Source organism: Aotus nancymaae, unplaced genomic scaffold (assembly GCF_030222135.1).
Source record: "Aotus nancymaae isolate 86718 unplaced genomic scaffold, 86718_ANA_hifiasm-v0.15.2.pri h1tg000088l, whole genome shotgun sequence".
NCBI classification, from domain to species: domain Eukaryota; kingdom Metazoa; phylum Chordata; class Mammalia; order Primates; family Aotidae; genus Aotus; species Aotus nancymaae.
Window position 1 is genome coordinate 4,867 of NW_026988503.1, and position 14,040 is coordinate 18,906.

The following is a 14,040-nucleotide window of genomic DNA, read 5'->3' on the forward strand; positions in this document are numbered from 1 at the left end:
ACAGTGGCTTACACCTGTAATCCCAACACTTTGGGAGGCCAGGGCGGACAGATCACAAGGTCAACAGTTTGAGACCAGCCTGTCCAACATGGTGAAACCCCTTCTCTACTAAAAATACAAAAAATTGGCTAGGCGTGGTGGCAGGCGCCTGTAATCCCAGCTACTCGGGAGGCTAAGCAGGAGAATTGCTTGAACCCAGGAGGCGGAGGTTGCAGTGAGCTGAGGCTGCACCACAGCACTCCAGCCTGGACAACAGAGTGAGACTCTGTTGTTTGTTTTTTTGGAAAAAAAAAAAAAAGGAATTTCTTACATCTGATACCCTAAATCACTCTGAAGTTCAACTTTCCACAAATCCCTAGGGCAGGAGCAAAATGCAGCCAAATTGTTTACTAAGCCATAACATTCATGACCTTTGCTCTGGTTCCCAGTAAGTTCCTCATTTGTATCTAAGAACGTCTCAGCATGGATTTCACTTTCAATATTACTATCAGCATTTTGGTCACAATCATTTAACCAGTCTGTAGGAAGTTTCAAACTTTCCCTTATTTCCTGTATTCTTCTGAGCTCTCCAAATTCTTCCAACCTCTGCCTGTCACCCACTTCCAAAGTTCCTTCCACATTTTCAGGTATTTTTACAGCAGTGCCCCACTCTTTGCTACCAATTTTCTGTATTAAGCAATTCTTGCATTTCTATAAAGAAATATCTGCATCTCAGTAATTTCTAATGAAAAGAGGTTTAATTGGCTCATGGCTCTGCAGGCTGTACAGGAAGCATGACACCAACATCTGCTTGCCTTCTGGGTTGGCCTTAGGAAGTTTCCGATCATGATGGAAGGTGAATCAGGAACAGGCATCTCACATGGTGAGACCAGGAGCAAGAGACAGAGTGTGGGCAGAGGTGACATACACTTTTAAATGACCAGATATCATGAGAATTCACTCACTATTGCTAATACAGCACCAAGTTCATAGGGATCTACTCCCATGATCCAAACCACCTCCCACCAGGCCCCACCCTTAGCACTGGGGATTACAATTCAACAGGAGATCTGGCCAAAAACAAATATCCAAACTATATCAATTATTAAGAAATTTAATATATAATAAAGGCTGAAATAAACTGTACCTGTTCCTTTCAGACCTATACTGCCCCTCTAATACAAGAATTAGAAATCTATTGCCAATCTAGTTGATAAAATTGAGTTTTACTCTTACAAAGTTTTCTGAATCATAAAAATTAAAGCTTGCTTCTATTGTCAATGTGATCCCTTCCTTTGTATTAAGGCCTTTCTTTATGTATAGATATGTAAGGGAATACCAAGATAAACATCATCATTATAAAAATCTTTTACTTAACCGACTTAGCAATACACTAAGACATAATAACAAGCCTAGAAAATTAATCTAAGGAATAAACTATGCTGATTCTTTGTATGTAAAATACTAATCACTAGAGGCTTCACTGTCTGCAGTTCAATAATTTCTCTCATTTAATATCTCCGAACAGAAACCAAAGAAACCAAAATATCCAGTTAATAACTACATACTGATCGCCGTATAGCCATAAACACATAAGGTTTACATTCTCAGAAAACAAGCAAAAACATTAAAAAAAAAAAAAAAAAGCAAGTTTCTTATATTTCACCTTTATATCCATAAGAAACTGTAAAGTTTAATGGTATTTTTTTCCAAATTGTTTTGGCTTAACACTCTACCTTTTGTTGTTGTCTTTTAAATAGTAAACTGATAGTTTCAAATAATTAGGTTTGTTTCATTTTGCTTTGTTTTGTTTTGTTTTGTTTTAAGAGGCAAGGACTCACTATGTCGCCCATGCTAGAGTGTAGTGGCTATTCACAACCACAATTCCACTGCTGTTCAGCATGGGAGTTTAAGCTACTCCATTTCTGACCTGGGCCAGTTCACCCCTCATTGTGCCATCTGGTGGTACCCTGCTGTCAGGAGGTCACCATATTGATGCTGAACTTAGTGTGGATACCTGACTGGCATAGTGCACCACATCCCAGAATTCCTGGACTCAAGAGATCCTCCTGCCTCAGCCTCCCATGTTACTGGGACTACAGGCATGTGCCACCATGCCTGGTTCAAATAATTAGGTTCTAATTACATTTCCTTTGAGTTATACTTAAATATCAGTAACATAGGGTCCAAAATCTATGTTTAATAGAGTAGCTGCATATACCTACTCTAGAAATATATGAGCTCTTGTAGTTATATGAAACTACATTAAAAATGAAGATTTTGGATTCTGTGTCACATTGTGATCTTTAACCTTTACATATTAAAGAATTTTTTTAAAAAAACATAATCTCGGCCATTCAAACAGAAATTTATATTTTAAATAAACTGGGAGACATATATGGCATTTCATATATATAGGAGACATATATGGCATATGATATATGGCATCTATATATCATATGCCATATATGTCTCCCAGTTTACTTAAAATATAAATATAAACCAAATATTTATATATTTTATTACATATATATGGCATATATACACCATATTTTATATATATATATATCTCTCATATGCCATATATATGTGCATGGCATATATAGATATACATACAACTGCAAAAAATAGATTTGGAGCACTTTATGATTACAGGCCCTCTCAGGTCAACTATAAATTGAGCTGAGCAACTATTTACCATCTACAGAAAATACACATTTGTCTGTTAAAAGCAAATTAATAAATTTTCAATGTGCTCTTTGTTTACTGTTAACCCTGTATTCAAAGTCAAAATATCTATACATTTTACTACATCTATAAACCAAAACAAAGCTATAGAATGAATGACAATATACAAAAGAAGCAGCCTCCTACCCTTAGGGAAGAATCAGTTTTCTAGAGAGTCTCTTAGAGAAATGGTGCTGGGTTTGGAAGGACTATGAAAGCATGAGAAAGTAGTGGCTTGTCCTTTGAAAATATAAAGTTAGTACTTATTTGAAAACATTAATAGTTACTTTCTTCCAGGACATTTTTTCATTAATATTTCATCAATTTCACATGCTTTTAGAAAGGACAGTCACATGACCTAAAATTGGAAGATATTTTCAACCAGTATTTATTTAATAAGCAGTGTTACTTGTCATAAGCATTACAAACTCTGAATGGCAATTAAAAAATAATAGAAGACAGATTCAAAGATATATGGCAGTGTCAAAGAGGTAAAAAAGAATATTAATATCCCACCTAATGCTTTTTGACTTCTTATTGGAAAGTAATCTTGAAAAAATGCCTTTAAGGGTTATAAGTAGGCACATTTCTCTAGCAAAAACTCTTTAAAAAATGCATCTCGCTAATATTTTTAATTTACCAAAGGAGATGTTTCTACAACTTCTATGATGCACCATACTGCTGATTCCTTCATCCTTGCTACAGGCAGTTACATCAACGACTTCCAGGGACCATAACTATAGCACTTGCTGTCAGACAGATTTCACCTCTCCTTTTCTATTCCTTAATACCTGGTACAAAGCTCACTCACTCCCTTAGCCTCATCCTGCAAGGACAGCACTCCCTGCTGAAGGCAACCTTCCTTAGACCACTCTTTTATTCACTTGGGACTCTCTTAAGATGAATGATCAATTATCCTTGTAATTTTTTTAAAATAATCTTCAATCTGTCAGAGTTTATCTTCTCTATATAGTCTCACCATCTGGAATATAACACTGAGAGTGTAATAATCTTGCAGTTAATATATCAAAGAAGTAGATATGCAGAACCAAGTCCCCTTAGGCAGTACTGTCTAATAGAATTGTTTACAATGACAGAAATGGCCTATATGTATTGTCCAATATGGTAGCCACTAACTACATGTGGCTCTCAAGCAATTAATACGTTTTGGGGTTTCTTTTCATTCATTTTTAGTTAATTAAATTTAATAGCCACAGAGAGCTGGTGGCTACCATATTGAACAACAGGAAAGAAAACAGAGAGCTGCCTGTATTACCTACCTCTGTGGTATCAATATTAAAGAGAAAGGAAAAAAAGAGAGAGAAAGAAAAACAAAGGAAAGGAAAAAGAGAAAAGAAATACACCCAGGAAAACCTTTACTCCTCCTGCCCATTTCAGAAATTATCACTACTAGTATCAACACGAATCTGAATACATCGTTAATTCTCAAACTCTATTATATATTATATATTGTTAATTCTCAAACTCTAAGGTGAATTTTTAATAAGTTTTTATATCTTGTTAATCTAAATTCTAAACATGTCATGCAAATCTAAAAATATATATCCAGAATGTAGTAGAGAGAGACAAATAAATAGAAAGTATTAATGATAGGATAGGAAAAAAATAGAGTATAGAGCAAGAAGGTCTAACATATAAAATTAGAGGGGAAAAGGCAATACTTGACAAAACAATGGCAAAATTTTCACGGAATTTAAGAAAGATATCCATCATATTCAAAATGCTAAAAAAAAATCCCCATCAGAATAAAAAAAAAAGAAATCCCACCTAGACACATAAAAGAAACTCTAAAACATCAAAGACAAAGAAAACATCATAGAACCACACAAAGAGAAAAGTCAGATTACCTAGAAAGGAATGAGTTCTACTAAATGCCAAGTTATCAAAAAATAGCAATGAAAGCCAGAAGAGAAAATAATATCTTCAATGTGCTAAGCAAAGATATCTAAAACCCTCAATTGCATCTCAATTGCAGCCTAGGAAAGCTATCCTTCCAAAGCAAAGGCGAATAGATATTTTGATATCTTTCTGAGGTAAAGGTGAAATATCACAACAACAACAAAAAAATTGTGGGTCAACTTGATTAAATATAATATTGAAAAAAGAGACTTTCAAACCAAAAATTTTGCCATTACACTTTCACTAAGGTACCTTAATAATATACTTGAAGCAAAAATAAAATAAGCAGAGGGGGGAAAGATAAAAATCAAAAAGAATGATGTGCGTGGAAACATATATACATATACACATATTTTGTAATATGACTCAATAGTAAAATCTAACTTATTAAAAAGAAAACAGATACACTGAAATATCACTCAAAACTAGCATACAAGTGAAGTAAGATATTGAAGTATTATTTGGTTCAAGAGGAGATATTGCTTACTTTGGTACCTTTTAAGTACATGCAAGTTAAATTTCTTTTTAAAGTATGTTCGTGTAAAATTTCTTTTCTAAGATTAGAAAATGATCATTTGTCTTCCAAATTAGTAAATGAGGAAAAATAAAATAAGGAATTAAATATTAATCCAAAAGAAGTTAAGGAAAATAAAGAGGAAGGACAAAGCAGAAAGGAAGAAGCAGAAAGAAAAGATGAGGAGCAGCAGGAGCAGTTTAGTTTGGATGATGAACCTGGAAAAAGTAGCATAAATTAAAAATTCAAAATGAAATATCAGATACAAATTCCAAAATATTTTCACAATTGATACAGAAAGTTAAAACTACCAGGTAAAGACAAAGAGTATCAGACAGGATTTAAAAAATTATTCATATTCTATTTATAATAGATAATACTAAATTATAAGGTACAAAAATGATTAGTTGAAAAAAATATGAACAGTTGCACACCTCAAGATGGATACATCTATCCATCTTGAAACAATATTGAGAAGAAATACAAGTCTCAGAAGAATGCATGAAAGATGATCTATTAACATACAGTTAAAAAGCATATAAAATCAAACCGTATGTTAATTAGGAATACATATATGCTAAAATTATAATGGAAAGGAATGATAAACCCAAATTTCAGGACAGTGGTTACCACAGAATAGTGGGGGGAAGGGGCGCTTAGGAATGAATGAGAGTATAGGATTAAGAAGAGATGAAAGGAAGCTTCAAGCTATAGGCAATATTATATATCTCAGCCTCATTAGTAGGCAAGAAGATGCATGTTTTACTGTTATGACAAATTGTCTTTTGAAAATGTTTAATATTTTATTTAAAAATTTAAAGTAAGTCAAAGTATTTGCAACTTCACATTTCTGATCTTGAAAGACTTCCTCAGATCATGTTGATAAAAATGAGTACGCTGATCTCACTGCTTGTCACAAGTTTTTCTATTTCTATATTTACACATGTGACATATGGCATAAAACAGATCAACTCTTCCACCTGCTTTGTTTTTAACCCCAGAAATAAAGAAAAAATAGATTCAAAAAATGACACTGATTAAACAGAATAATGACATTCAAAGGCTGTTTACTTGTTTTGATGTAAACATATACTTTTCTGCAAAATTTTCCAAAATAATTTTCTCAAAATTATAGTTATCAACTTAAAAATCTCTTTATAAATCTATCAAAACTACAACTTTGTCAGAAAAAAATTCTTAATTTGAAAATGCAAATGTTAACTATGATTAATGGAAAATAATGCCTAAACTCTCAAAACACAAAAACCTGATAAGACTCGATTTTCTGAGACAAAAAATCTTGCCCTTGACAGACATGTCAAATCAAGAAAATAAAGATACCTTCTATCACTAATTTGCTCTATACATAGATGGGTATAATCTATAAATGCTTGATATCAATCATAATGTTACTGTCTATTTTTTCTGTTTCTACTCAAATGTATTCCATAATTAAAACATAATTATTGACTATGTCAAGATGCACTAAAGTAATATTTGATAATTTGAAGAAATTGATCTTGCCCTAGTGTTCAGAACTAGCTCCAAACTGTTACCAAGAATGCAAGATAATCAATAAATCACAACAAATAGAAGAAGTTTGTGATCTCTACATCAAATCTTCACAAAGCAAGGCAAATAATCTAGTATTTAGCATACTGGTTTTCACATAATTTACTAGATAGTAAAAGACTAATGTGACTCACAATTGCTAGGCAGTTTCAAAAGTTGAAGAGTGGCTCTAAAAATACCAGAGCCGAGAGAGGAGAGCTAATTGGGAGTACGGAGGAGTCTACTTTTTCCTTGATTTCTTTCTTTCTTTCTTTTTTTTTTTTTTTCCTAGATAGAGTCTCACTCTATTGCCCAAGCTGGAGTGCAGTGGCATGATCTCAGGCCACTGCAACCTCTGCCTCCCATGATCAAGGATTCTCATGCCTCAGCCTCCTGAGTAGCTGAGATTACAGGCACACGCCACCATGCCCAGCTAATTTTTTGTATTTTTAGTAGAGACGGAGTTTCACCATGTTGATTAGGATGGTCTCGATCTCTTGACCTCGTGATCCACCTGCCTCGGCCTCCCAAAGTGCTGGGATTACAGGCGTGAGCCACCGCGCCCGGCCTAATTGTTTTTTTTTTTTTTGAAACAGAGTTTCGCTCTGGTCACCCAAGCTGAAGTGCAGTGGCATGATCCCAGCTCACTGTGATCTCCACTTCCCAGGTTCAAGTGATTCTCCTGCCTCAGCCTCCCGAGTAGTTAAGATTATAGGCACGTGCCACCACACCCGGCTAATTTTTGTATTTTTAGTAGAGACAGGGTTCTGCCATGTTGGCCAGACTGGTCATGAACTCCTGACCTCATCTGTCTGCCTCGGCTTCCCAAAGTGCTGGGATTACAAGCATGAGCCACCGCACCTGGCCAAATATTTTTTCAAATGAACATATTTTACAGGCAAAGATTAAACTGGAAATCAAAGTCCTTCAGTTATGAATATACCTGTCAAATAAATTCCCTCATCCATTCTCAGTTTCTAACATTAGCCAAGGTAAAACTAAAAAAGGCTGAAATTAAAATCTCGTTGTTTCAATCAACAAATCTTTACAGAGCATTTCCTACATGCTAAACAGTGTGTCTGGTTAAAAAGAGGTAGATAACACAAAAGAAGCCCTAATCTCATGCCCACCATTAGTTTGCAGTCTAGAAGACAGACTAGAAAAAATAAAGTTGAAATATACTAAAATGTGTTTGTTTACTCATCATACTCCTCAGTTAAATGTGACTCAGTCTCACATCTCAGCAGGTAAGATCATTTTCTTTTAAACACTTGTATGCTCAAGGATTTCTGCATACTATATCCCAGCCTCAGAAATGTCCAAAGAGTAATAATCAGAGCAAATCCTTCTCCATATCAACTTCCAATTCTAGTATGCAATTCTGGCCTTCAGAACACACACACACACACACACACACACACATACATAATGTATCTATACATAACTACATATACATACATTCTTATGCAGAAATAATCATTCATTTCTTATACAATAAAAACCCGAACCTGGTCTACCTTAGATCCTCGTAGCTCTGAAATTCTTTGATTCTGACTGCTTAGGTATTTCCTAACAACTTCTGCTTTAATTTTTTCAAGAATACTCTTGTTTAGCCACCTACCTAATTCAGAGTTAGCATATAGCCTCTGAATAGATTGAAATCTCTCTTTTTAGGCACCACAATTAACATACATGATTTACTTCAGGTACATCTTCCTGGTTTTTGTTTTTGTTTTTTAACAAGTCTGTCTTCTACCAGGCAATCATCTGACAGGTTTAATAAGCCCAATGTATCAAAATATATTTATATTGATTGTTAAATTTTGTTCACAACTATTTCTCAGAGGCACCAAAAATTAGCCTCATTCCAAAACTGACTCATGGAAACACCTATGGTACTGTTTTCAGATAAAATACAGGATACTCAATTAAATCTGGACTTCAGATAAACAATTTTTTTTTAGTGTAATTGTGTCCAGCATTGAATATTTCTGGTTGTTCTATACTTTTATTTGGTAAATATAGCAAAAATAACCTATAGGCCCCTACAACAACATCATTTCCAACAACAGAAAAAACATAATTAGTAGTATTTCTTACTGTGTCAAATAAGATCAGCAAGTAAATATACAATGACAAAATTCAGGGTGAAACTCGGTCATATTAAATTAATAGCTTCTCATCATAACAGTTATTTTGTAGAAAACACCTTGTTTGTAGAAATTCTATGGGAGAAAAAAGTTTTTTGTAAAGTCCCCCAGCAATGTACCACTTAGTAATAAATGCAAAAGGTACTATTGAGACTATACTTCGTCTTGCATATACGTATTAGGTATTCAGTTTGTACCTTGAGAAACTGTTGGGGTTTAACAGGCAAAATGAAAAAAAAATATTAAATTAAAATAACACATTAATGACATCTGCCCTGTTGGTGTTCAGATAGATGAATTACCTCACGGGATTGCTGGTCAAAGACACTCGGAGAGACTCCAAGCATGTGACAAGTCTCTCATCTGCAGACCCCATTTTCAGCTCATGAATGAATTCCTGAGGTGAGATCTGTCGGCTTCTCTTAAGACTTCCCTATAAAATAAGTCAAAAAAATTTTTGATTAGTACTGCATGGAGACTATCCATTAAAAAATAACAAGATAATCCCCCTAACAGCTGCACATACTGCTATAATTAGCACTATTTGGGCAGGGGTGGTAGATAATTTCCTTACTTCTGCCCAAAAATCTATAAATTCATAATCTGTGGTATCCACAAAAGATAGTGATATAATATCAGAAGGTATACAAATTGAAATAACTGCTTTCTCAAATGTAAAATGTCATGGAGAACAACTGTGTAGTATAGAAAATATCTTAAAACATAGTAATATATTTTAGACACACACAAAATAAAACTCAAAACTCAATATAAGAACTACCCTATTAAAATTAGTATTCTGAGCAATGATGAAAAGGCTATTAGCCATTGATTCATTCAACTAACATTATAAGTTTAGTTCTAGGCAATGCAGACATATAACGAAGTCTGGAAGAAATGCAAGCAAGAAAATAATAATTTTCAGTACAGTCTAGTTCCTGTAACACAGCACCAAGAGACTCAAAGGAAGAACATCTAACTTGGCAGAGCAGATCAGGGAAGCTTGCATAAGAGGGATAAAGGTAAGTAAGCATTAGGGAGGCAAAGAATGAGAAAGGAATTAATTTCCAGACCAAAACATAACACTCACACACACATCCAGAGAAAAACAAAAACATATGCAACTGACAATAGGGGCCAGATCATGGAGTGATACAGCACTACTATACAATTAGTTTTCCCTGGGGAATTCTGGAAGAATCACTCCAGTATGAAATATGAATTAGAAGAGTTAGAGTTCACTCATTATTCAACAAACATTAAGTACCTACTAAATACTAGGTACTGTTTTAAGGACTGAGAATACAACAGGGATGAAATAAGAATAAGAGATGAAAATTCCTACCTACGTGTAGCTTTACTACATGTGAGGAGAAAAAGGTAATATATAAAATAACTAAAATGTGTTGTATTGTAAATAATAAACGTTGTAGAGAAGAATAAAAGCAAGAGGGAGAATAAGTAGCATCGTATGAGACATGCAATTTTAAACAGAATGGTCAAAAAAAGCCTCACAGAAAAGAATTCAAAGGCCTCAAACTTAGTGTTTAAATAAAAAGTCTAAAGGAGATAAGACAGCTAACCATGCAGATACAGGAAAAAATGCTGTGATGGAGGGGACTGTAGGTTTTACATCCGCTCAAAGAACTTGGACTTTTACTCTGAGATCAGAAACAGAGATCTGTTGAGAAGAAACCTATATAGCCTAGATAGGAAATGATGAGGATGATGAACTAACAATAAAGTCCTAAATTATATTATTTAAATTACAGATTAGCCATCCAATGGCAGGAAATGAATTGTATAAGTTCAAAAGAAGATCAGCTAAAGTGGCAGGAAATTAGGTGTTTTTCATGTCTTTTGTTTTTATTAATTTGCTATACGGTTATTCAAGAAAACATTCCCAATAAAGAAAAGCACTGTAAAGGCAGTTATTTTTATTCATGTCAATATCAAAGTCATAATTTAATAAAGAAGAATTCAATGGTAAAATCTCAGAAAATAAAAGGGGAAATGGTGAGAGTTATGAAAATGAACATCCAATTATTTTTATCATAGTCACTGACATCATTCAAAGAAGATATTAAACTTGCACCATCACAGCACTAATCAATGTCTTTTTTTGCTCTGAATTACCAAAAGATTGATTGCTCAACAGAGAAAACCTGGAAAACACAGAAAAGCAACAGAAACAAAGGTGCCTCAAAATAACTATTAATATATTTCTACATAAAGCATTTTTTCTCATATATATATACAGAATATTTCTATATTTGTATGTATTTATATTTAAAAACATGTATGATATGCTTTGGCTGTGTGCCCACCCAAATCTCATCTTGACTAGTAGTTCCCATAATCCCCTCATGTTGTAGGTGGGACTCAGTGGGAGGTAACTGAATCATGGTGGTGGTTACCTCCATGCTGTACTCATGATAATCAGTGATTTTTCACAAGATCAGATGGTTTTATAAGGGGCTTTTCCCCAACCTTCGCTTGGTACTTGTCGCCTGTTGCCATATAAGATGTGCCTTTGCTCCTCCACCTTCCACCATGACTGTGAGTCTTCTCTCAGGCATGTGAAACTGAGTCCATTAAACCTTTTTATTTATAATTACCCAGTCTTAGGTAAGTCTTTACTGGCAGCATGAAAACAAACTAATACACTTTACTTATTCAAAACATTCTTTGATACCTACTGTTCTACAGGCTACTGTTATCTTTAAGCAATATTTCATGAACATATTCCAATTTCAATAAATAAGCCATAAATAATATGACCTCTTCCTGCCTACAGACTAGAGCATTACTTAATTAGTCCCTTACTGTTGGGCAAGTAGGTTGTTTACAATTTCTTGATATCATAAATTTTTCAAGTTTCCTGTGCGTGATGCAAAGCCAATATTTTTATTCAAAAATATAGCAGCGGAGGTTAACTAGATGATCTCTTGCAGACCATTCTAAATTTATTACCGAAAAATATACAATTCAAGTAGGATCAAAATAAACCACAACTGAATAAACAGATTTTTTCTTCAACAATCTATAAGTAAGCTCCATGTAGCAAATACTTTTTAAGTATAATAATAACTAATAAGTGCATGTGCATAAAATAAAAGTGGTATTAAACGATAAAAAACAAAAGCCACTTGTCCTACATCTTAGCCGTGTCTCACAAAGGCAATAATCCTTAATTCCTTTAACAGTTTCTTCTGGTAGTTACTTAATATGTCTAAATAATATACCTGATATTTTTAGATTCCTAAATATTCATTATTACTTTAGATTTATATTATGAAAGATAAGGATTTAATTACCTTAAAACATTGGAAACTCTTACCTTCCAGCTTCTAAATAGTAACAGACTCAATTGAACCAAAAGATACCATTCCATGAAATGAGAGCTAATTGAATCTACATTGTACAAAGTCCTTACAGCAACATCCCTAAAGAGATGAGTTCAGGCATCCAAAAATTTTAATGCTTGAGTTCATTTTATCAACACTCAATTGGATATTTTATGTCCCCAATCATAAAATCATCCAATTACTATAATTTCCATGTTGATCAAACTGAACACTTTCCCACAATAATTGAGAACACAAGAAGTATGTCTGCCTTTTCTCTTCTTATTCAATATTGTAGTGCAGGTGTCAGCTAGTACAATAAGGCAATAATAACAAAAACAATAATAATAAACACACATTAGAAGTAAACCTACTTCTATTTGCAAATGACATGACTATCTACATGAATTTAACAAGGTCACAGAATAAAAGCTCAATATATAAAAATAATTTCTAAATCCAAATACTACCCGCAGTTGGAAAATAAAATTTTAAAATAGAATATTTTTAATAGCATCAAAAAAGGTAATTAGTGAGAAGTATAAAAAAAGAAAATACCTACAGATAGAACTACAACACATTTGTGGAGAGAAATTGAGGACAACCTACAAAAATAAAGATGTTATACCATATTCATAAATCAGAAGACTTAATTTTATTAAGAAATCCAGAAAGTACATTTTTCTGAAAAAATAATCTATAGATTCAATGTGATTACTATCAAAATTCCAACAAGTGTTTCTAGAAATTGAGAAGCATGTTCTAAAATTTATATGAAAATAAAGGAGATCTAAAATAGGAAAAACAATTTTGATAAAGAACAAAGTTAGGGGGATTACACCACCTGATTTCAAGATTAACTATAAAGTTATAGTAATCAAATTAGAATGGTACATGTATCGATGGAATTGGGAGTCCAGAAATATAATTCATATCATCAACAATTTTCACAAAAGGTGCCATGAAATTCAATGGAGAAGAAACATCTCTTCAACAAATGGTGCTGGAACAACTGGACTTTCATATGAAAGAAAGTGAACCTGGATGGTAGACCTAAAAGTAAAAGCTAAAACTATGAAACATCTAGAAGAAAACAGGTAAAAATCCTCCCTGCCTTGGAGAAGGCAAAGATCTCTTAAATAGGACACAAAAAGTACTAGCTATAGAACTAAAATACTGATAAGGTGTACCTCATTATATTCAAAAGTCTTGTATTAGTTTCAATAAAAAAATAAAAGGTAAGCACAGACCAGGAGAAAATAGTTGCAATACGTTTAAGAACTGTATAGAGTTAGAGATTTCACCTTACTTACAAGATAACTTAGCCTGTTACTATTTTATGGATGCTGGCAGAAAACACAAGACTCCTGGATTAGAGACAAATGACTTTACTATGCACGTGTTGAGTACCCAACCCACCAAATCACAGGAGGACAATGCATGGCCCATGATGAATGCCTGCACATGCAGTGGATTGCATTATAAGAGAAGAACACTGAGCTTGGGGGATTCATCAATTTTTATAGTGACCAGTAATAAGCACACTCATTGTGCAGAAGGAGGCGAAACCTCGCCTCTGAAGGCTATTCACTGCAAATACAAGTCTGAAAAATGGGATGGGTAAAGAGCAATCAAACCTTGCATTCTTGGCATAGCCAGCACAAAGATGTAGGGAAACTCAGGACTCATGGAAGACTGCCTCTCCCAATGATATATTTCATAAAGGATGAGTATTCAGAATAAAGAACTCCTATAACTCAATAGTAACAAGACAAAGAAATTAACAAACAGATTAAAAACTTTGTAACAGAAGATATGTGAATGGCCAGTAATCACATAAGGACACATTCAA

The 14,040-nt window shown here is 33.7% G+C and overlaps 1 protein-coding gene across 1 annotated transcript in view; it reads right to left on the reverse strand.

The window, feature by feature from the left end:
- Positions 1–306: 306 nt before the first annotated feature.
- The window catches only part of LOC105710476 (protein diaphanous homolog 3-like), a 139,718-nt gene continuing 125,984 nt past the window's right edge, over positions 307–14,040 (reverse strand). Inside the window, exons 5-6 of the mRNA XM_012442841.2 lie at positions 9,149–9,274; positions 307–666 (exon numbers count right to left, since the gene is read on the reverse strand). Of these exons, the coding sequence (XP_012298264.2) occupies positions 307–666; positions 9,149–9,274 (486 nt within the window). The remainder of the gene's footprint in view (positions 667–9,148; positions 9,275–14,040) is intronic.